At 36.7% G+C, this 23,118-nt stretch overlaps 1 protein-coding gene across 2 annotated transcripts in view; it reads left to right on the top strand.

The window, feature by feature from the left end:
- SMAP1 (small ArfGAP 1) overlaps positions 1-23,118 on the top strand; it is a 61,115-nt gene that overhangs the window by 36,771 nt on the left and 1,226 nt on the right. For both annotated transcript variants that reach the window (XM_026665219.2, XM_026665221.2), the window contains 4 exons: positions 6,132-6,216; positions 16,734-16,867; positions 19,347-19,512; positions 22,133-22,467. In XM_026665219.2, the coding sequence (XP_026521004.2) occupies positions 6,132-6,216; positions 16,734-16,867; positions 19,347-19,512; positions 22,133-22,467 (720 nt within the window). The remainder of the gene's footprint in view (positions 1-6,131; positions 6,217-16,733; positions 16,868-19,346; positions 19,513-22,132; positions 22,468-23,118) is intronic.

Here is a 23,118-nt window from a genome sequence, read left to right as displayed (position 1 = left end):
GATTACATTTTTGCTTCCTTTTATGATTGGAAAACCTATAGAGAGGTTTCCAGGCAGATTTATTTGATGCAAACTGAGCATTGTCTGTAGCTCTGTTTACATTTAGAATGTGCAGTATATTTTACATTTTCACTATGTAATGCTGTCTTGGATCAACAAACACACTAGAAGCAGCTTTAAATATCTGCTGTAGTAACAAGGAAATGCTAAGAGAAGAAGAAATGACATGTGCTTTGAAAATGATCCTGGAGTATGCCTTAGTAGAAGAGCATGACATTTAGCCACATTCTACTTCTGCAAATACTAGTTTTAAGAATTGTTTTTCTATTTCTTACTGTTTTAAAACCCACATGTGAAAAATCCATTTGGATTAAATCCTGTTAATGTGATGTTCAATGCTTTACTAGGGAAAATTGCATCCTAATAAATTTAAACTGCGCATTCAACCTTTATATGAATAATATATCTTACTACTGGTATATCATATGTTACAACATATTAAATAATTGCTTATGATCCTTGCAGAAAATGTTCAGTCTGAAATATTGCTTATCCTTATTTCTCCATTGTCTTATGGGAAACCTTTTCCGTAGCATTGTAAGCCATTTCAAGTATTGTCTGTTTCTTTCATTTCTGCATGAGATGTTAAGATTAGAGCCTAATAGAAATGGACAGAAGTCTAAAACTATAAGAAAAACACACTGTTTGGTTTAGCTCATTTGGCTGCAATTAGTCAAAGCAGTGTGATTTCTGTATCAAATTAAAAATGAATATTTGATTTTACAAACATGCTTGGGAAGTGCCCATCATCCTTTAAAGTGCTTTTGAACAGCCATGGAATTTGGTTTAGTTATTGTAAAATAGGAATTATTCAAACACGTTTCCGTAAGCAATAACTATTTGGAATCCTGTAATTTGGTACGGTTTTCATAGTGATTGGTAGAGAATTTCAAGTAAAAAGAATTAGCTATTTTTATTATTTTAATGCCTTTTAAAACATTTGAAGTGCTCAATTAGATCAAATGGCAAAACTGGCACAACTAAGATCTTGCACAGTATTTTGTTTATATCGAATAGCTGTTAATTCCAAAAATCTATACTGTAAAGAGTTTCTGTTAATAAAATGGTTATTAATTTGAATGAAACATCTGTCCTACTGAACTCCAGAAATTACATCTATATAATTTCTGCCTACATGTTAAACTATTTAGAACATTATACAAGGATTAAGTTATTGCAAGATTATTTTTATATATTTAAGGACACCGTATTATATGCACTGATTTCCATGTTGAAAAACCTTTATGTTAAGTAATATCTGTTCATTATCTTTAGAGAATAAGACAGAATAAGAATCAGATCCATTTGTATTACATTTAAATTCCCCTTTGAATTAATTTCATAGATATCCACTGCAGCTCATTCTTGTTTTAGAACTTCATTAAAATATGAATATTATATTCATATAATAAAATATTCTCAATGAAGCCTTTGATCTATTTTCTGTACAAAAATGTGGTAGAGAGGTATTCAAAAATTTGCAATATGGATTTCTGCTCCATTTTTTTAATCATCTGGCTTTAATGTCCAACCTTCGTGGTCCCTTATCATAAGAAAACCCAAACTAATCTCCAATTTCCATGAGAAAATATGTAATTCAGACTTGTAATTCCAAATTCTCCACCTCTTTAATCCATTATTAACCTTCCAAAATCCATATATTAAGCATACTGTTGCTGCATGGTCTAAAAAAATGTCTTTAAAGCTTTGGAAGTCAAATTTGAATCATTGTCTTTTTCAATAAACGAAAACTTACCCAATGAATACAATAAAACCTTGCTGTCCAAAAGGTCTTAATTTCTCCACCATACCCCTCCCTCCCCCCCCAAAAAAAAATCCAAAAAAAATGATTAAGATACAAGACTTTGTCAAGATTGATGCCCATAGACTCTGTTTTGTGATATGAGCTTGATGTAATCCCAACTTCTTGCCACTCCATTCATAAACCAAAAATGGTCGTTTCCATGGTTTACTCCTGAGGAGTATTTGGATGTGGGTGATCTCAATCACATGGATGATCTCAATGATTTCTTCTTCGTTTCTGAAAGGATATGTAATTTCTGAATTTTCTGAACCCCATAAATTTGACCAAGTGAGAGCCAAAAAGTTTCAGTGTTACTAGGTAAGGAAAAAATAGAGGTGGTAGCAATATTGGCACTTGAAATAATCTTTGACCTTTTGGTCAAATCACTTCCTGGTCCATGTATGATTGACTGACACTCTTTTCCTCAGCAGGGTTAGATTTATTTCAATGTTCTGCCCAGATACCAGAGGAAACTCTCCTTTCTACATAACAGAGATCCCTAGGGTGGGGAACCATATGTCTAAGTGTTCATATTATTCACACTACAATTCTACTAATAGCCATTCATTCATTCACTCATTTACTCATTTTCTGTAGCCACTCAGAGTCAGTCGCTTTAGTTGGGCAACTATAGAAACTGAATAAGTACCAGTACATGGCTGGAAAGTTCACATATAAAGCTGGTTTTGATTCTTTGGTGATAGAGCAAACAGAACAGAATGGAAATAGTTAACAGCTTTAAGTTAATAAGGTACTCACCAATGTTTGTTACTAGAAGTTGCCTAAGTAGTCAAATAATGAAATAAATTATGTGTGAAAACTAGTACTCAATGTTTCCTTACATTTCCATGGGACTGTTTTTGAATGATCCCTCAGGATGCATACTAAAACAAAAACTTGTTATTGCTTGGAAACATTACACAAAGATTTGAACAAGGCTAAAATATGGAGATTGGTTTAGCTTTGCAGGAATGACTTGACATGTAGAGTATTTAATCGAATACATCAACTATAGTACTATGATTAAAGAAAATGATGCTTTAAAGTTTGCAGGATTGTTAGGATACTGCAGTAGATTTGTTTGTGCTATTTGATCTATGGCACACATTATTTTATTCCATGTATCAGTTTTCTAGTGCAATCTAGGATTTTAAAATATAATTTCAAGTGACATGATAACATGCTTTAATCTACTTGCTAATTAAACCCTTAATTCCACTTACCTGATATATCCCAAAAAAAAAACCACCCAACAAAAAAAAAACCAACCCCCCCCAAAAAAAAAATTAATAAATATAAACCCCCCCCCCCCCCCCCCCCCCCCCCCCCCCCCCCCCCCCCCCCCCCCCCCCCCCCCCCCCCCCCCCCCCCCCCCCCCCTACTAGTCTTGGATTTTTCATACATGTCAACTTTGAATCCCTGAAGAAAGAATGTGTTAATTTGTTATAAAACATGCCATATACATAACCCCCCCCCCTTCAGGCATCCATGAGGGATGGACGGGACAGCAAAAAAGTCAGGATGATATTTACATCTTGTATAGAAATGGCAGAGTTTAATCTGCACTGTCATGACTATTGTCTGTTTCTTTGACCCCTTCTGGGATGGGGGACTTGCATTTCAAATATAGCTTCATCTTGGTTCTTTAATTTTAAGCATGTCCCCATAACAATAGCACCAAAGAAAACATGCACCTGGGGAGAAAGATTATCTGGCAACGTGGACCCACTTATGCTGGGAAAAATAAATTCTTCAAATCCTAATAAATGAAATGTTCAGTGTTGGTAACTATTTGCGGAATTCATTTTATAGGAGTCTGTGATTTCATAGTTTTGCTTTCTAGTAATGAATGAGCTATTGATGTGCTAGACTTACAGTACAACTTTCCTCAAGAAACTCAATGTATTTGGCTTATATTCCAAGTTTTTTTTTAATCTTTGCAGCAACTGCAGCTTACCTATTGAGAATAATTAATAAATGGCTTAACTGAGTGGAGATTTTAATCATAGTCAACTTCTATGCTGACTATATATTGAGTAAGCTTGATTAGAAGAAGATGAGCTTGTGTTTAAAATTCAAGGAAGAAATATCAAGAATCTGCACTATGCTGATAACACTAAAGGTAGTCCTCGACTTGTGACCACAACTGAGCTCAAGATTTCTGTTGTTAAGTGAGATATTTGTTAAGTGAGTTTTGCTCCATTTTATGCCTTTCTGTCAGAGTATATTCATGAACTGGAAGCATAGTAACAAAGTCAGTCAGTGAATAGGCATAGCAACTAAGTCAGCCAATGAGGGCTGTTTGGAAACTGAAACTGGAAGGAGCCTAGGCGTGGCTTTATATTAAGCTCTGAAGCTGTGTTAAGCTCTGAGTCGTCTGCAACTCTGAATCAAAACTAAAACTGTTCTCTGCTGTTCTCTCATCTGCTTGTGTTTTGCCTATAACACTCTACTACGTTGGAAGAATCTACTTTGGTACTGTACATTTATATGTTATTGTGTATATAAAGAAGTTAATGAACATCTGTGTGTGCTTTTTGGATTTGAATTTCTGCTGCAAACTCTTAACACTTTCTTGCCACAGTAAGATGAATCACTGCAGTTGGTAAGTTAGCAATCCAGTTGTTAAGTGAATCTGGCTTCCCCATTGACTTTGTTCCTGAGAAGGTCACAAAAGATAATTACATGACCTTGGGACACAGCAACGGTCATAAATATGAACCAGTTGCCAAGCCTCTGAATTTTGATCACATGATCATGGGGGTGCTGCAAAAGTCATAACTCACGTTTTTCAGTGCCATTGTAACTTTGAACAGTCACTAAACAAACTGTTGTAAGTCAAGGACTACCTGTACTCTGTCTGATAGGTGAAAATGGAAATAACTGATAAGCTCTAGAAATGAAAGTCAAGGAACATAGCGAACAAAAATTAAGCATACAAAAGAGCAAACTAGTGACAACAGTGCAGCAAACAGCCCTAGAAACAGCTGTGAGATGGGTGCCTATACTAGGCAAGCAGGCAAGAGAGAAGGAGAGAGATAGAGATAGACAGAGCTACGTATGTATGTATCTGGTGGATAGCTTCTGCCTTTTATGACTACCAACAACAAAGGAAAAGTCAAGAATTATTCTGTGGCGTAGCACTCAGTAGGATAATTTTCCCACTAATACTTTATGGAAACCAAGTTGGAATTTAAAGGACCATGGTGTACTGTAAAAACTATTACAACTTTTGAACTTTATTCTTGGAGAAGAATATTGGCCAGCTAAATAAACAAAAGGATCATAGAACAAATCCATTCAGAGTTCTCACTCAAGGCACTAAGAGCCACGTTCGTATTATTACATTTTAGACACATTATGCAAAGACCCAGCTCTCTTGAGAAATCCACATTGCTGTAAAGATGGAAAGAAAGTTGGAAGAGGGGGAGATAAGTGATGATGGCTACGGCACCGGGAGACCTGGTTGGGGTGAAATCAGCTTGGACAACCATCTACAGGGTCACTAAGAGTTGGTGGCACATAACCAGTCAATCTTTCCCGCATTATTATGACATTCAAAAAACTCCATCTTAATAAAATATTATATGCAAGTGATGTTGGTGTTGTGTCGTAGCAAAGCAAATGAGAAATAATCTTGAGAGTCTTTTGTTTCAAAGGACACTTCAGATCGCCACAACTCTTTAGTTGCCATTGGGTAATCAAGTTGTTGCTTCCTACTCATGGTCAGATCAGCACCCTGTTAAGATTTGCAAAAGCTGCTAAGGGATTACTGTTTCAGAAAGCCTTCAGAGTCTGATAGAATGGTGTGTTATCACTTTGCAGTAGGTGATTGTTTTTATTGAGAGTGGAATGGTATTTCTCGGCAGGACAGTATTATTGCTTCTTTTACATTATGTTATAATGTGTTGTGATTATCTTTTTTTCCCTGTATTGAAATGCCTGCTGCTTACAATTGTCTGTGATTGAAACAGACCGAAAGAATGAATGAATAAACGAACAAGTATTCTTTCTGTCTCAGTTCCTCCATTGGCCTTTTGCCAGAGACTAATCAAAGGGTTGTTGAAGTAGTGTATGTGAATGTCTCTGACCAGTAGGAAATGAATTCTGTCATATTTTGTTTTGCCAATTTGCCTTTTGTGTGTGTTCTAGTATACACAATAATAATCATCTTTCCAATTTAAAGTAAGACTACATGGGGGCTCTTGTTTGTGGTATTTCACGTGTGTATATGTGTTGTCACAATCTCTATTCATTTTTAATAAAGCCTCAGAAGAAAGAAGATCAGCAACTTGAGCTTAAAACAAGTCCTAAGAAAGTACCAGAATCAACTGTTGATCTTCTGGGCCTTGGTAAGTAATTATCTATTATTTTGAATAGAACAAATTGAAGCTATCAGTATAGTTGAATTGACAAAAATAATATGAATGCTGCCTACTTAAAAGTAATGAGTTTATTTTGGAAGAGTAGTTATCACAAGATTCTGATGAGAGAATGCAATATTCACTGAGAAAATGCAATATTCTCAGAGTCATTTTTTTTGTTGTTTAATGTCCCATCCTAAGGAATCAACATTAATCCTGTATGAATTTGAATTTGGTTTCTCAGGACACAAATCTTCGGCTTCATTGTTGTGCTGACTTAATGGAGGTCCCAAAAAAAAAAATCAGGCCAGCTATTCTGAAAAACCATAAATGCCAGAGAAGGAATAGTTTATTCCATCCTTTCTCCTGCAACTAATTCAGCTTTTAACTTTTATTCTGGACACCTCCCCATATACCCTTTTTAGGAATATCCCTGTACACTGAGCACAGCAATAGCACTTAGATTTATATACCATAGTGCTTGTAGTGCTTTGCAACCCTCTCTAAGTGTTTTTACAATGTCAGCATATTGCCTCCAACAATCTGGGTCCTCATTTTACCAACCTCAGAAGAATGGAAGACTGAGTCCCCCTTGAGTCGGTGAGGATTGAACTCCTGGCAGTGAGCTGAATTAGCCTGCAATACTGCATTATAACCACTGTGCCACCGTGGCTCCAAGGAACATAGGAACCAAGCTTCTCATCATAGCAGGGCAGAGTGCTTCAGGCCTCTTCCACCAACTTGATTTGTTTCTGTGCTAGTTGTGCAGGAGAGTTAAGTGACAAGGCTGACCCTAAGCCAGGAGCTTTCTATCCCTCATTTGATCACAAGCTATGTGTATGCCTTAGATATTCAAATCCTATAATAAATGAAACTGGGTTCTTAACATGCCACCTGGTGATACCAGTGTACATCCAGATTCTTTGCTTGGTTTCCCCCCAAACATCTTGCCCACTTTTTTTTTTTCATTTAGAAAATAATTATTTTAATTAAAATCATGGCTTCAGGTCTGAGTGTAAAATAGAGGTGATTTTGATTGCTTTAGCAAATGCTTTTTTCTCTCAGAGTGGATGATGCATTCCTGAACCATCTTTCAGAACTTTGGAACTCTTCTAACTCGCTGTGATGGGATTTTTAGGCATTAATTTATATTAGTTCTGATTCCTTAAAAGATGCTGGAGTATCGTGATCAATAATGTGACCATTAGCCTTTGAATTCTCCCATGCTATTTAATTTTTGGGAAGCAGCTGTGATACATATATAATTGCAGTATACCTGCTGATGTATACCTAATGATGATGCTTATTGCAGCTTCCCATGCTGCTGCCCCGGCCTTGCTTCTGCTATTCCCACCTCCTCCATCTTGTCTGTATTATCACCAATGCCAAAGAAGCATCTTTTCAAGAGAAAAGAGCCTTTAGAGATATGATTGCAGGGTATTATAATAGGCTTTAAGTACTGTAGGACTTTGATTTCACTGTTCCAGAATGCCACAGCCATGTATTAATTTAGACCAGTTATGGAGAGCATATAATTCACTCATTACAACAGCTTTACGGGAAGCTGAATCTGTTTCCAAGGACAGTTACTGAATGCTGGATTGTCCTACTTAAAAAAAAAAAAGCCCCCATATGAATTTTCCTAGATTTTAAGATCCTCAAGAGACCAAAAATATTAGTTTTAGTTATTAGAAAAATTACCACTTTAGGACAGCATTATTATCCACCTAACTGAAGGCCACCAAATAGTGTGCTTGCTTTTGACTCTTCTAAAACTCTTCAGGTAATAAAATGTATACAGAACAAAAGGTAGTTAGGATGGTAGGCGTTGTTTAACAATTTCAAATGTTACGTACAGATTTAGATACAATATGCGGGTTGTCGACAGACATTCAGTTAGGCTGCTGTTGACCTAATTATGCAAAATGATTTATTGTCATTTTTGTACAAGTAAGTTAACAATTTTGCTGACCCAGTTCATTGAGAAAGGATGCCATTTTATTACTAGTATTGTAAATGGTTTTGTTATGGCCACCCATTCCAGAAGACTGGGCAGCAGTTGTTGCCTTAGTTGCTATTCTTGTTCATTCTCGCATATTCTACATATTTTTTATATAAAAAAAGGAAACTCTTAGCCACCGTATATTTAAAAATATTCAGGAAATTACTGGATTATTTTACTGTGGCATCAGTGGAAAGAATACACTTAGCAACTCTAGAGCTCTACAAATATTTAACGTGTGACTTGAATATAGGTTCCCATAAAGTACTAATGGTTTAAGATGATTTGCAAATACATCATGGATAGATTTTCCCTTCTTATACTTCCTGTCTGGCAAGCAATAAAATATCTGCAATAGAATTGGAGAAGCACATGGGAAAAGGGAATCCATTCTATCAGTTAATTCCCTTCTCTGTGTATATGAATATAGCGAGACCAACGTGTTTACTCTCATCCTCTTAAAATGTACACTGTGTACTGTTTGATCTTTGCCAGTGTATTTCAGATTGAAGAGCAATATTACCAACAGTTCACATGGTTTGTGGTTGTACTTATAAAATATTGTAGGCTTGACTAGTAATGTAGTGTTATTTTTTTCTCCAACTGATTTCCCAACCTTTTATAATACTGCAGATAATACCTGTTTTTTAGCTTTACTGATTAGCGTGTGTGTGTGTGTGTGTAAATTCCCCATACTAGAGATTTAAATTCACAGTAACTGACATCACTTTTTAAATTTAGAAACAAGACATTTCCTTTAAAATAATATTTTTACAAAATTGCTCCTTTTGTTGGATGTCTTGCAAAACTATGCAATGTTACAGCATTACTTTTTCCATCAAGTTGAAAGATTGAATTTGCCAAAAGAGACAAAACTCATTTTCTGTTTGATGTACCATTTACCAGTTAGATGTTTCATTAGAAAACAAATGAAAATGTATAGTTGCAGACTTTAAAGTAACCAACCATCTCAGCATATTATCACTTAAAAACAGATAATCTCAAATGTCATGTGAGGGCATCAGTGAATTCATTTTAGATTGATTTTAAAATAACAGGCATTAAGGAAGAGATTTACCAAAAACAAGAAGAAACTAAATTTCCACCTTCTAAACAATATTTTGCTTAGATAATTTTCTTTATAACCAATGTTCCCTTTGATGTTTTAAAATCCACTTTGTGATTCTGGAGATCCAGTATTGATTATAGAATAGTAAATTTTCTCCTTTTGGTTTGTTTCAGAGATAAGTGATAATAAAATGAAACGAATTCTGTTTTTCTTTTCATTCTTGGGAATATGGTATCATTTAGCAAACATATGGCATGATCTTCATATTGTCCTGCCATCAATAACTATAGACTAGTGGCAGGGACAGGAAAGCATGCCAGAATGAAAATACTATATAGTATGTAAATCTTGTTTGTTAAATTATGGTTCAATGTTATTGTACTCAAAAACTTAGGCCTCTTTGTTTTGACTCAGTTCTCTTATAAGCATACTTCCATTTTTTCTTAAAAACAACCTTTTCTGTTCAGTAAAGCCTGGATGTAAGGGACCGTTGGGAGGAAAGTATATCCATTAAGTTGGAATATCTGTTAAATCCGAATTTATGCATAGATTTAATTTACATCATTGGCATAATTATCCAAATGATGTAATTTAATATGAAAACTGTCAACTACATAATGATATAAATTGATATAAATGACAAATACAGACCGCCAATTGCTTCAGAAACAGTGGTCTGGTCCTTTGAGATTAAAATCCAAATAAAATGTCCTTGGAATCTAAAGTTTATAAAGTAGAGGTCCAGAGGATCATGGTTTTCCTGTGTGACAGAATTGGACAAATTTGGCTAAATTCACCACAGTTTATCAGAGCAAGCTGTTACAAATTTGCAAGTTTTGTTTCATTCCCATAACTCTTTGTTTATAGAACATGTTTGTCTATGTATCTTAACATTTAAACATTTGCCATTAGTGCATGTTAAATAAACCTAGAGAAAAAATTCTCAACCTTCACAACTTTAAGGTATGTGAACAACATGCTGGCAAGGAGAATTCTGGAAACTGAGGATCACACATCTTAAAGTTGTCAAGGATAAGATTCAATGGCTAAGAATATTATTTTCATGAATGGGAAATTGGGGGATTGAATTGTTATTTATCCTTCGTATAAATCGTTTCTGAATAGGCTCCTAACCAGCACCACAGACTTGAATTATTTTTAAAATGTATAGGTTTCCTTTCAATAATAATTAAACTTATTTCTGAAACACATACAAAAACAAATTAGAAAACCAGATCACAAAACCAGAAGTTGTAAATTTAACCTCATCTCAAATTAGGGAAAATAAAAGATATTCAGTACTGGAATGATATTGGAGTAGACATTTGGATAACTAAAGGGTCTCTAGGAGCATCTGTTAAGTGCTGTGAGCGATAGACACATTGGCTAGTCTCCTCAATGCAGCAGCTATGTTGTTAACTAAGTTAAATTTCCAAACAGGCATTGCGGTAGTGATCTGCATAGTATCTCATATCTATCTGAGGACAGCAGCTTAGAGAAAATTTTTGTAAAGCATGTGTTGCACTATTTTTAAACTGACCTTGAAAATTTGCAAAAAAATATATACAATATTTTGTGTTTAATGAATCAGTTTAATCAGTTTAAATCTATCTATCATCTATCTAATTTATATACCCTCCCCCCGCCCATCTCACAAGCAAGTAACTGTAGGCGGCATACAAATGCAGGTTTTTTTTTTCTGCATATCTTTTTTTACAATTCTACCTGTATTGAGAATTGCTTAGGTTTTGCTTGTTCTTAAATCTCTTGATAGAAAGTACATTTACCATATCCCTTTTAATAGCTGATTTTATTGTAATGAATTAAAATATAAAATGTAACCAAATTGGATCACAATGGCCAGTAGATGAGTTTTATAAATTCTTGTAGCTTATCTAAGAGAAAAAGGAGAAGATAAGTCATTCATACTTAAAAACAATCATTACTTTCCTGGAAATGGTACTTGAAATGTATTATAAAAAATGCAAGTGTGAAAATATAGTTATAATAATAAGTTAGAATTCATACATTTGGAAAACCAAATCACTTCCTTTCATATGGATCCTATTTGATGTTACAAGGGGATCTCAATTTTAAGGTATACATATTTTGGCAGATTATTACAGGAACTGCAATTCCTATAGTGCAATATAGAACCCTTGACATATGGTGTGCTGTCCAGACAGTATATAGGTAATTGGGAATTGAGATAGTTAAGTTAGAATTGGGAGCTGTCCCCTTAAGGGAATGCCTCATGGTAAATGTAGTTAATGCATCATGGGAAATGTAGTTCATGTCATGTGGTCATATCTGTAATCCTGACTGGTCACTGAATTGACCCTTGGTTGGGTTGGGGAGTTTCCTTTGCTCCTGCTTGGACCCCAGCAGTGTGCTGGTGTCTTACCCTTGGGATGAAAGATCACTGTATTTTTACACTATGAAGTCAGCTGTGCAAAGAGTTGGACATTAGATGAATCTCAACATAACTGTGAGTTACACCTTGAGAATGCCTTGTGATCCAATAAAGAAACTTTGTATGGAAGCCTTTGTAGAGTTTGTCTGTCTGTCTTTATATTCAGCCAGCAATTAAAAGACAGAACATATGAATAACGATGAGCAAATGCCCCTATGTTTCTAGGAAAGTGCTGTTTGCCACTGAAGAACTTGTTATTCATGAAGTATCTCATAAACTCTTTATTTGTGTATTTGTTAGTAAAATTCTTGAATTAAATAATCACTTTTTCTCTGAATCTGTATGTTCAGATTCAGAGAAAAGATTATTATTTAATTCAAGGATTTTACATATAGAAAGGGGAACTTTTCACTTGAGCATGAATAGTTCAAGCTCTAGAGTTCAAAACGGATGTCAGTTTTCCTTAACCTCATTTATTTCTACAACTGACTAGGTTTTTTTTAACATTGCCAGACTTTTTCTATTTATGTACCACCTTCTTCTGAGCACAGGGGGAAAAGAAAGTTGTGTAGCTGTAGAAGGAATTGTTTATCTTTCCACCGGTATATGAATGGAATATGTTTGGGATCTGTCTGCTAATGTCAAAGTATCATGTAAACTCCGGCAATTACTGCAGAAAGTAGTTTGCCCTTTAACCTTCCCCTTCCATTCCAGTTCTCCCTCTGAAAATTGGTATGATTGGAGGGTCAACTTAGTTACATGGCTAGGAATATCAATCAACAAGTTTTGTTTGCATATAATCTTTCCTGAGTAGAGGCAATCTAACTATAGTGAAACCACAGTGAAAGGTTGACCATTTTATATACACGTCACTTTGTCAATTTATGTGATGTTAAAATTCTATAAACTTTGTGTAATGTTAAAATTCTATAAACTGTCATAAGTATGTAAGCTAAAGTAAGCTAAGATAAAACTTAATTGCTTCATCCAGGTTACTTTGTATGCAACAGACTTTGTTATTTTGAAGGCTGTCTTAATAGAACTTGCATCCCATGTCTGCTAAGCAGAGGTTCACTAAATTGAGGCTTCATTGCTCTGTAGTTCCTACATTGATATCTGACACTTTGATTATTGTAAAGAACTATATTTGTGTTTTTATGGAAGTTACAGCTGGTATAGTATATGATAGATTGTTGAATGAAATTCTTATATATATATTGAAGCAATTGCAAGGGCATGTACAGGTGAAACACAAAAAAATAGAATATCGTGCAAAAGTTCATTTATTTCAGTAATGCAACTTAAAAGGTGAAACTAATATATGAGATAGACTCATTACATGCAAAGCAAGATAGTTCAAGCCATGATGTGTCATAAACACAGACTGTGGAAACTTCACACTGGACTTCAAGCATCTTGCAGTGTGTGCCTTTCCATTCTTCCTCCAGACTCTGGGTCCTTGGCTTCCAAATGAGATGCAAAAGTTGCTCTCATCAGAAGAGAGGACTTTGGACCACTGAACAACAGACCACTTCTGTTTTTCTTTAGCCCAGGTAAGACGCTTCTGACGTTGTTTGTTGTTCAGGAGCGCTTGACAAGAGGAATACGACGTTTGAAGCCCATGTCCAGGATCCGTCTGTGTGTGGTGGCTCTTGATGCACTGACTCCAGCCTCAGTCCACTCCTTGTGAAAGTCCCCAACACTTTTGAATGGCCTTTTCCTGACAATCCTCTCCAGGCTGCGGTCATCCCTGCTGCTTGTGCACCTTTTTCTTCCACACTTTTCCCTTCCACATAACTTTCTATTAATGTGCTTTGATACAGCACTTTGGGAACATCCAACTTCTTGTGCAATTACCTTTTGAGGCTTTCCCTCCTTATGGAGGGTGTCAATGATGGTTTTCGGCACAACTGCCAGGTCAATAGTCTTTCCCATGATTGTGATTCCTACTGAACCAGACTGAGAGACCATTTAAGGTCTCAGCAACCCTTTGGAGGTGTTATAGCTTAATTACTGATTAGAGTGGGACACTTTGAGCCTAGAATATTGAACCTTTTCACAATATTCTAATTTTCTGAGATTGTGGATTTGGGGTTTTCATGAGCTGTAAGCCATAATCATCACAATTATGACACATCATGGCTTGAACTATCTTGCTTTGCACGTAATGAGTCTATCTCATATATTAGTGTCACCTTTTAAGTTGCATTACTGACATAAATGAACTTTTGCACGATATTCTAATTTTTCGAGTTTCACCTGAATGTCCTTAAACAACTGGTGAATCTGAATGCTTGACACAGTGCCTTCTTCATAATGTGGGCAATAAACTCAGATGATCTCTAAGTTAATTCACAAAGACCTTGCTATAAGCAACACAGTATAATCTTGACTTATAATAATTAAAGTTTACGGTCTTGTTTTCCCACTGAAACCCATAAGATGACTATTGTTATATTCTTCAAATCTATAGTTCCCAAACTCTATGTTGTGGCACCCCAGGGCACTTCATATACAAGGTCACCATGGGGTTATTAATCACAATTTTGGCCTAGGGGTTCTGTGAAAAACATACTGAGACACTAGAGCAATTTGGGAACCTCTCTTAAGTGCCTATCTTCATCCTTGCTTTTCTTGGATAAATATCATGGAAAAAGTATTCTCTTTGGTTTTTCTTCTCTTTTATAAATCTGCAGTGTTTTAATGCATTAGTTTCATCTGTGTTTATGTGTGTACATATATGTATGTGTAATATATATGCATGTAAAGCATATATTTAACTTTTGTGGTGACTACACAGAAAATGGTATAAAAATACACTTAGCAGATCCAGTAGAAATTAAATAGGCCAAATAGATTATTTTCATCTTTCCATTAATTATGTTTACAACACACTGTCCCAAAATTCTGAAGTTTTGGAATCTTAACTCGTTAAAAAAGCATCTTCATAGAAGATGTTGCAAAGCTTCTCCAGTTTCTGTGAATGCACTACACATACAGTACATGCTAAGCTTTTGAGCTGATTAAAAATATATATTTAATGTAAGTACTGCAGGGACGCAAGAAAACCTATCCTGTCTTTTGCTATGTGAATAAACTGAGAAGTAATTGGGGCAAAATCAACACAGTTGTATTTTTTTCAAGCAGAATAGAATAATTAGATCAACTTACGTTTTTTGAGACAACTTTCTTCTGGAATTTTCTGGCCGTGATAAGCTTATTTGTAAATACTGTAAAGTGGATAAATATTCATCTTACCATAGTAGCATTACTAGAAAGTTACTGAAGAATCTGATTCCTGAAAGCCCACTTTATTATGATACATCCCAAAAGCGAATGCCTTTAGGAGCATCAAGAGAAAAACTACTTTTATTGCCTTGAAATTGTGTTTTCATAATTTCCGAGTTGATATTCTGTCTGCCTCTAAGCATTATCCTCCTAAAGACTTTTGCTCCAATACAGAAAAGGATCAAAGAGAGAGAGGTTTGGCAGGTCCTCTTGGAGATATCCTACATTTACTATAAATTTTATTTTATTTATTAATTGTTCTGGACCAACATTAAATGCCAGAATGTATATATTTGGTGTTGACCTACATCTAGGATATTGCTGCAGACTGTAGAGCACATTTTATTTTTTAGGTCTAATATAGATATTTAGATGATCCCTCACTGGGGTATTTTTTCCCAAGAATTTTACCTTCAAACTCAGTGAAGGAAGAAGTACATCCCAAAGGGAAGAAGACTTAAAAAAAACCCCAGAAACTCATCTTTATAGTGGAAATGTCTGATATTTTATAAATAAATGCATTAATAACAGAGCTATACTCCTTTGGAACCAAAAGCAATCTTCAAAGCATAATTTATATTAGTTTACAGTTTTGTAAATCTATAAAGTGTACATGAATATGTTAAAAATAGTTCAATAGTCCACGGCAGATTTCATGCTGAGAAAAAAGAAGAAAAAAATAACATGGATATCTAGAGGGATTTCATTTCATGTTTATCAAATTGAGACTTTGATGCTGAGGCTGTTTCTAACTTTGGACTTGTAGGAGGATGGATGTTAAGGCTATCACATAAATTTCACTCATAACATCTAAAAAACTGAAATTGTATTTTTAGTCAACTACCACTTATTTCTCAAACTAGTGGTTTATCTCTCTCTTGAATTACTTAGGTAGACAGGAATAACATTTTCTGTGTGTTTGGAATAGCTTAGGCATCTGTTTTGGCCACTGCATATATTGTGATTACAGCTGGGGGTCCTGTAAACAAAAAACCTCTTTTCTTCCACTCACAAATGGTTTTAGTCTGTGTAACTTTGACCTCAAACTCACAATATCTTAAGACAGACTTTGCCTCAAGCAGGCTGTTACTGCATCTGTAAAATACAGATGGGGAATCTTTAGCAACTTCAGCCTAATTTAACAAGCTCTGGATTAAGTGCTACATTCTGTTCTGTTTAGTATTTTCCAAGAGACTATGGAAAGATTGCACCTCTACTGTTGTAAATTTGAATGATAAGGTGTTGGCTTAATATTGGTGGAGCCTAAATACAATTTATGAAACAACCTGGTGATTTCTGCCAACATACGGTAATCCTTGACTTACAACCATAATGGAACCTGCCCATCATAAGTCATGACAGTCATAAAGCATGTCGGCCATGTGACCAATCTGATTTTACAACCTTTTTGGTCATTACACGATCCAATTGTATTTGCTATATAGGATGCTTTTGCCAAAAATTTGAAGTAAATGCTGTTTTTCAACAAAAATGTTACAAATTGAAGTCACATGACTGCAGGATGCTACAAATGGCCAGAAAGGTGGCCCAGTTGCCGAGCACCTGAAATGCGGGTGAGGGGGATATTGGAATTTCAGAAGCAGGTACTTTTTTTGGGAGGTGGGGTATCAAGAACTACCTTTTAGCTGTATCAGTGTATCTACATGCTATGTGTGTATGCTTCACAATTATCAATCTTGTCTTAATATTTTTTTTAATCCAAAAAATGTAAGATGGTCCCGCTGACTCCTCTGTTACAAATGGAAGTATCATCACTCCTGCCCCAATTCTGAATGATGATGATCTGGATATATTTGGCCCAATGATCTCTAATCCTTTGCCAGCCGCATCTATACCACCTGCCCAGGTAAGGCACAAAAAACTATTAATTTAACATGGTAGTTGACTTTGGAATTCGTAATAGAAGCAATAGAAGGAGAAATTATTTATGTCAGTGTCTGGCACGCTATCAAGGTTACATTGGGAATAAGGATACAATCAGTGGTGGTATTCAGCCGGTTCACACCGGATCACGTGAACCGGTAGCAAGAATTTGCCGTGGGTCGCCGAACCGGTAGTAAGTTCTGGCTGGCCATACCCCACACCTGGTTGCCCTCCCACCCGATGCTCGCTCACCCTGCCTGCCTGCCTGCCTGACATTCACCTAAGGTATTTCTTTTTTTCCCTTCCCGATAATCAGCTGTAGATAAGATCAGCTGTGCCGGGATTTCCCATGCTGAGCCCCAGGAAGGCAAAAAATGGAGGGAGAAGCTCAGCCTCCCCTCTCAATTTTTTGCCTTCCAGAGCCTCAGAGGAGCCTTAGGAGAACAAAAACGCCCCCTCCAGAGGCTTCTCTGAGGCTAGGAAGCTCCCAAAAGGGAGCTTGGAGGGGTGCTGCATGCCCCTCCCACCCTCTGTTCCTTTTCTTCCAGAACCCCAGAGGAGCTTTAGGGGAGCAAGAACGACCCCCCCCCCGAAGCTTCTCTGAGGCTAAGAAGCTCCCAAAACAGCTTGGAGGGGTGCTGCGTGCCCCTCCCACCCTCTGTTCCTTTTCTTCCAGAACCCCAGAGGAGCTTTAGGGGAGCAAGAACGACCCCCCACTCCTCTGTGGCTAGGAAGCTCCCAAAAACAGGTGGGGGCTGCAAAAAAAGCCACGCCCACCCAGTCACATGGCCATGCCCACCAAGCCACACCCACAGAACCGGTAGTAAACGTTTTTGAATCCCACCACTGGATACATTACAGAATATATGGTTAAAGTGGCATATTGCAATGTCAGGGTCCAGGTAGTCCTCAAGTTACGACAGTAATTGGAAATTCCATTGCTATACAGTGAAGTTGTAAAACATGAGATCACATGGCAGCCCAACTTAGCAATAATATTCACGGCTATCACCGACACCATCATTAACGGAATACAACTGGTTATTCGGCAAGGGCCCATCCTGATCCATGCCCCTGGCCTCTTCTTCAACCCCAGCATTGGATTTGCTGAGTATTGTGCAGAGCAGCCAAAAGGGCAGGTATGGGGGATGGGGGGAGAGATTATAGACATGGGGGGTTATGTGCCCCTCTGGTCGTAAGTGCAGGTGAACTGCCTGCTACCCAAATTTTGATCATGTGACCATGCAGTACCCAAAACTTCAGGAACCAGGTGTAAGGACCATTCTCTCAGTGCTGCCTTTAACTTTGAACAGTGGCTACACAAATTATTGTTAAATGAGGATACCTGCATGTTAAAGAGATGTAATATCTGCGGCAATTTACAATACCTCCCTCTCCATAGCAGCACTAAAAAAATAATTAATAGCTCATTGGAAAGAGGTTAAGGATGTTTGCCCTTGATACTTCAATCGAGGCTCCCCAAAATTACTGGTTACCAATGAAACATATTTTTTATGTTACATTATAAAATAAATGTAAGGTCAAATATAGCTCCTTACATCAGAAGATGAACTGGAGATTATTTGAAGAAGCCTTTATTTCACTCATCCCTGGCTAGATTGGGAATAATGAGCTATTAACCTAGGTGCCAATTTATACTTTGCAAATTGAAGAAAAGATGAACATATCATTAAATTGTACTATTTGATCTGTTCCCTTTTCATTATTCCTGTGCAGGGGGCAATGCAAAACTGATTGTGATTATGGTAGGGATGTGTCTCTCTTTTTTGAGACACACCTAAAAACTTTGGGAATCCAAGCTTTATAAACTATTTGAGACTTTCTTTCCATGAATCTTATTAATTAACAATAAATAGCAATTTAATTACATTTGCGAAACATTGATTCATGGTGAAAATTTTGTTCAGTGTTTCAGTTGTATTCCTTTTTCCAAATATTTCTTTAAATCACTTGAGGAAAAGGGCAGAATTGAATTTTCACTAAATGATAATTTCTTCTGAAAAAGTAAGGCACTGTAAAGTGGATCCTAAAAAGAATTCTAGCTGTGACATGGAAAATGTAAGGGACTTTTTAAGAAAGCCACAAAATATTGATGAAGAGTATAAACTGACATAAAGATGCCCATGTGATCTTAATCTAGCCAGTTTCCAGATATACACATGTAAACAGGAAATATAGCTTTTACATCTTTATTGCAAATAATTCACTTGCTGCACAAAATACGGAACTACTCTTATTTTTATTTTTTTACTGCAGCTATATGCAAAGAATATACAACTTACATGCATTGATGCTGGTGTTATTTATGTGGTGTAAATAAATTTGTGGTATTAATATTTGGGAACTTTGCTACTTGTCTCTGAAGTTGCTATATAATTTTTAACAACACACTTCTATCTCCACTGTTTGGCTTTCATCAGTCTTTGACTTTTATTTCCCAGAATGCTTCCACCAACCCAGTGGCTGCCACGTTATCTGCTGCATCTGGAGATCTTGATCTGTTTACTGAACAAACAAAATTGGAAGAGTCAGCAAAGAAACCGCTCTCCAAGGATTCCATCTTGTCCCTATATGGCACAGGCACTCTTCCCCAGCAGAATGTCCCAGGTGATTACTTGTCTGATCTACTTCCAATGTGCATTGTTTAAAAGATTACTAACAAAACTTGTGGCTAGGTCTTCTTCCTAGAAAAAGGGATGCTCCTGTAGAAGTGAGTCTGGATTTACATTTTAAAAGTTATTACAAAACACCCAATTAAAACAAATGCCCAGTCTTGAATATGTATTTGTGTGTGTTTAAAGCAACTGAACCATGTATTGCTGAGCATTAAGCGCTCAGTAGATGAGGTATTTCATTGTCCTCAACTTTAGTCTCTTTTCCTTAGTGCTGCCTTCTTTTCATGTAGAGCTTAATTCAGAGACATGCTTAATAGAAATTACAGCCTCCCATCTGGGAAGACTTCTCCAATGAATAGATACTGATTAAATTTCTTCTAAACTAGTACATTAAAATCAGCCGTTGTGGTGCAGTGGTTAGAATGAGTACTGCAGGTTACTTCTGCTGCCTGCTGGCTGCCTGCAATTTGCCAGTTCAAATCTCACCAGGCTCAAGGTTGATTCAGCCTTCCATCCTTCTGAGGTGGGTAAAATATGATCCAGATTGTTGTGGGCAATATGCTGACTCTTTAAACTTTACAGGGCTGTAAAGCACTGTAAAGCGGTATATAACTCTAAGTGCTATTGCTATTAAAAGAACATTGCTGGTCATTATTGTTGTATTGCTTCTGCAATATTAAAATGCTACAATACTGTCGCATTATATTACTATTACTATAATAATGTCCACTAGTATAGTTCTGCCATTTAAAAAAGTGATTCTGGGATTAAATTCAGGATGTCCTGAATCAGATGTAATATATTGCTACTGTGGATGAAGGATTGGAGAAGAAAAGAGATTTATATAGAAAAAAAAGAACATTAAGTAAGCAGCAAACTGTGCATGATAAAAGAACTATGGGAGTGTGTAAAAATATTCAGAAACAGAGATGAGCATTGAACCCTAAAGTCAGCTACAACTAGCAGAGTAAAACCTGCAGAGACTCCTTTATCTTTACCTTTTATTCTGAAACAAAAGGTGATTAACAAATAGACAGCTTAACAACAAATAAATGTCAATCAAGAAAATAAAGGAATTAAGAGAGATGACATGACTCTTGAAATAAAAGCTTCTGCTTGTAAAGTAAAATTGATTTAACAAGCTGCTGTTTATGGGACTTCCCGGTGTAGCAGAAAAAAATCTACATCCGGACATTTCCCTGAAATAACAGACTAAATCTTGTTGTATTAACAGTTCACTTAAATGTACACTATTTGCATGAACTCCCATCATTTTTGTAGTAATGCAAATTACATCATTATACAAATGATGCAAATTAACATGAGTTACATGGAGTATTTGGATCTAACAGGCATTTGAGACCCGGGATTAAAGGGACGCTAAATGGTATCAAAGTTACTATGTTAGGAAATGTTTTCACCTTTAAAAATATAAATGGTTGGAAATTGTTCTGATTTCATTAGAACAGAAAAGCAATTTAGGGTAACTTTACAATTTGTTCTTTTGGTTTGGTTTAGATCAAGGTTGGAGGTCTCCAACCTTGGCAACTTTAAGACCTGTGGACTTCAACTCCCAGAATTCCTCAGCCAGCTTTGCTGAACCACACACAATATGCCAGTGGGTGGGGGCAAGGAGGATAGAGCTAAACAGAAGTGGGGCTGCCCTGTTTTTTTTTCCTGATAAGTTCTTTTCTCACTTATTACCGTAGATAGAAATCTTCTGCTTTTCCCAGAACTACTGACTGAATCCCCCCCCAAAAAAGTTGAAGTTTGATTAAGAATCAATTAAAATTAAACTAAGATTTTCAATCACTGCTTTAGAAAAACCATAGGTAATTAAATAGTCCACCATTAAGGTGTTTGAGGGAAGTTGTTTCTTAAAATTCATAAATTGCCCAGTCATTTATTTTCTCCATCTCATCTGGTATTAAGATGAAGCTAACCTTCTAAAGGACAGAAATGGAGGTGATCGTCCATTGGTTTTACTATTCATTTCCCTCTGCCTTGGCTTGAGAAAAATGTAATTGCAAGGCCTTTGCTATGCACAGTTTCATTATCCCTGGTTTCCCAGATCTGTGCTTGGTAAATAAGATGATACCTCATTATCCATAGTCAAGGGCTCATGTACCAGCAGCTTTGCATGTAAAATAATAGAAAAAATCTATAGTTTTTTTCCCCAAGAACTCTGGGCTTGTTAGACTAGAAAAGAAGTCCTACAAATTATAAAGCCACACACAACCCAGCCACATTATAGAGCTAACTTTATATCGTGAGAGAACGAGCAAAGGATCAAAGGAAATATGAAAGCTGGGCCAGAACAAGAGGAAAATTGGTTTTCTATCTGTTAATGAATGCGAGATCTCCAAACTCACACCATACATCACCATACACTTCCCTAATTGTTTATTAATAGTTTTTACAACCTTCCTCAATCTGAAAACTCTAGTCAACATGCATGGAAGATAAACATGGCTTTTTAAACTATCATATAATGAGTCACCTGGAGGCAAGTTTTACTCCCTAATCTTATTTAGATAGCCATGTTGGACAAATGTGAGGTTTGACTGGCATAAACCTCTTCTTTTCCTTTCCACTCCTTCCTCCCCAAATAGGAGTCTTCATGGGGGCCCAGCCGCTGCCCTTTGCTGCCCAGCCCTCAGCTCATTTTCCAGCGTTTCCAGCCATGGGAGGCCCTGTACCAGTGCCACCAGCCCCCCCAATGATGGGAAACATGATGGCCCCACCAGTGCCTGTAATTGGACAGAATGTAGGCATGATGGTGGGCCTGGGAATGCCAAACGGCTTTTCAGTCACTACACAGACTGCTGGTTTGGGACTCCCTCAAAGCATTGGTGGGCCCCAAGGAACAGTATTGGGACAGATACCCCAGCCACAGAAATACGGCATGCACCCGCAAACACCGCAAACTCCGTGGAACCTTTCACAGGTGAGTATGTGCTTTTGCTGTTAGTTTGTCAGAGAACATGGATGCCCAGAGAATTTAGGGGTAGGATTCAAATGTCAGTAATTGGGATTCATTAAATGAGGAAAAATTAACTGAAGCATTATATTAAAATAAGAAAATCAGCTATTTGAAAAATCTGATTTTTTTTTCTCCCTTCTAGTTGAGAAGTATTAACCGTGTTACTACTTCTACTTTAGAAAACTACGTGCAGATCCATTCTTGCTTCTTCATTCACTGCCGGGCTCTCATTCCCAGCCTGCTGGAAATACATCGTGCACTGTTTATTTCAAACCAATAAACAGTGCAGGATGTTGTTGTTTTTAATCGGAACTCTCTTGAGCCCTTCAAAGCAGATGGCCGAAGAGTTTTGTTCCATTCTAGGAGCAGCCCCAGTTCTGATCGGCTGCAGTGCCTGGCCCACCTCCTCTCCCCAGCATCTGGTTGCTGCCCTGGGAAGCTGTTTCATCTTGGGCTAGGCGATTGCTGACTTTAAAAAAAAAAATTAGACTTTTTTGTGTGTGGATGACCTACTGATTGTATTTAGGATGCATTTCATAAGTACATTTTTTTAAAAAACTTTAGCTGTGAGAAATTAATGTTGTAAGCAAATACACCAGTGTCTATCTGCTAGCT

Source organism: Notechis scutatus, chromosome 1 (genome assembly GCF_049901735.1).
Source record: "Notechis scutatus isolate UNSWTSFEM ecotype Mainland chromosome 1, rNotScu1.2, whole genome shotgun sequence".
Classification (NCBI taxonomy): domain Eukaryota; kingdom Metazoa; phylum Chordata; class Lepidosauria; order Squamata; family Elapidae; genus Notechis; species Notechis scutatus.
The sequence above is the reverse complement of the archived record's forward strand: the minus strand, read 5'-3'. Positions and strand labels throughout refer to the sequence as shown.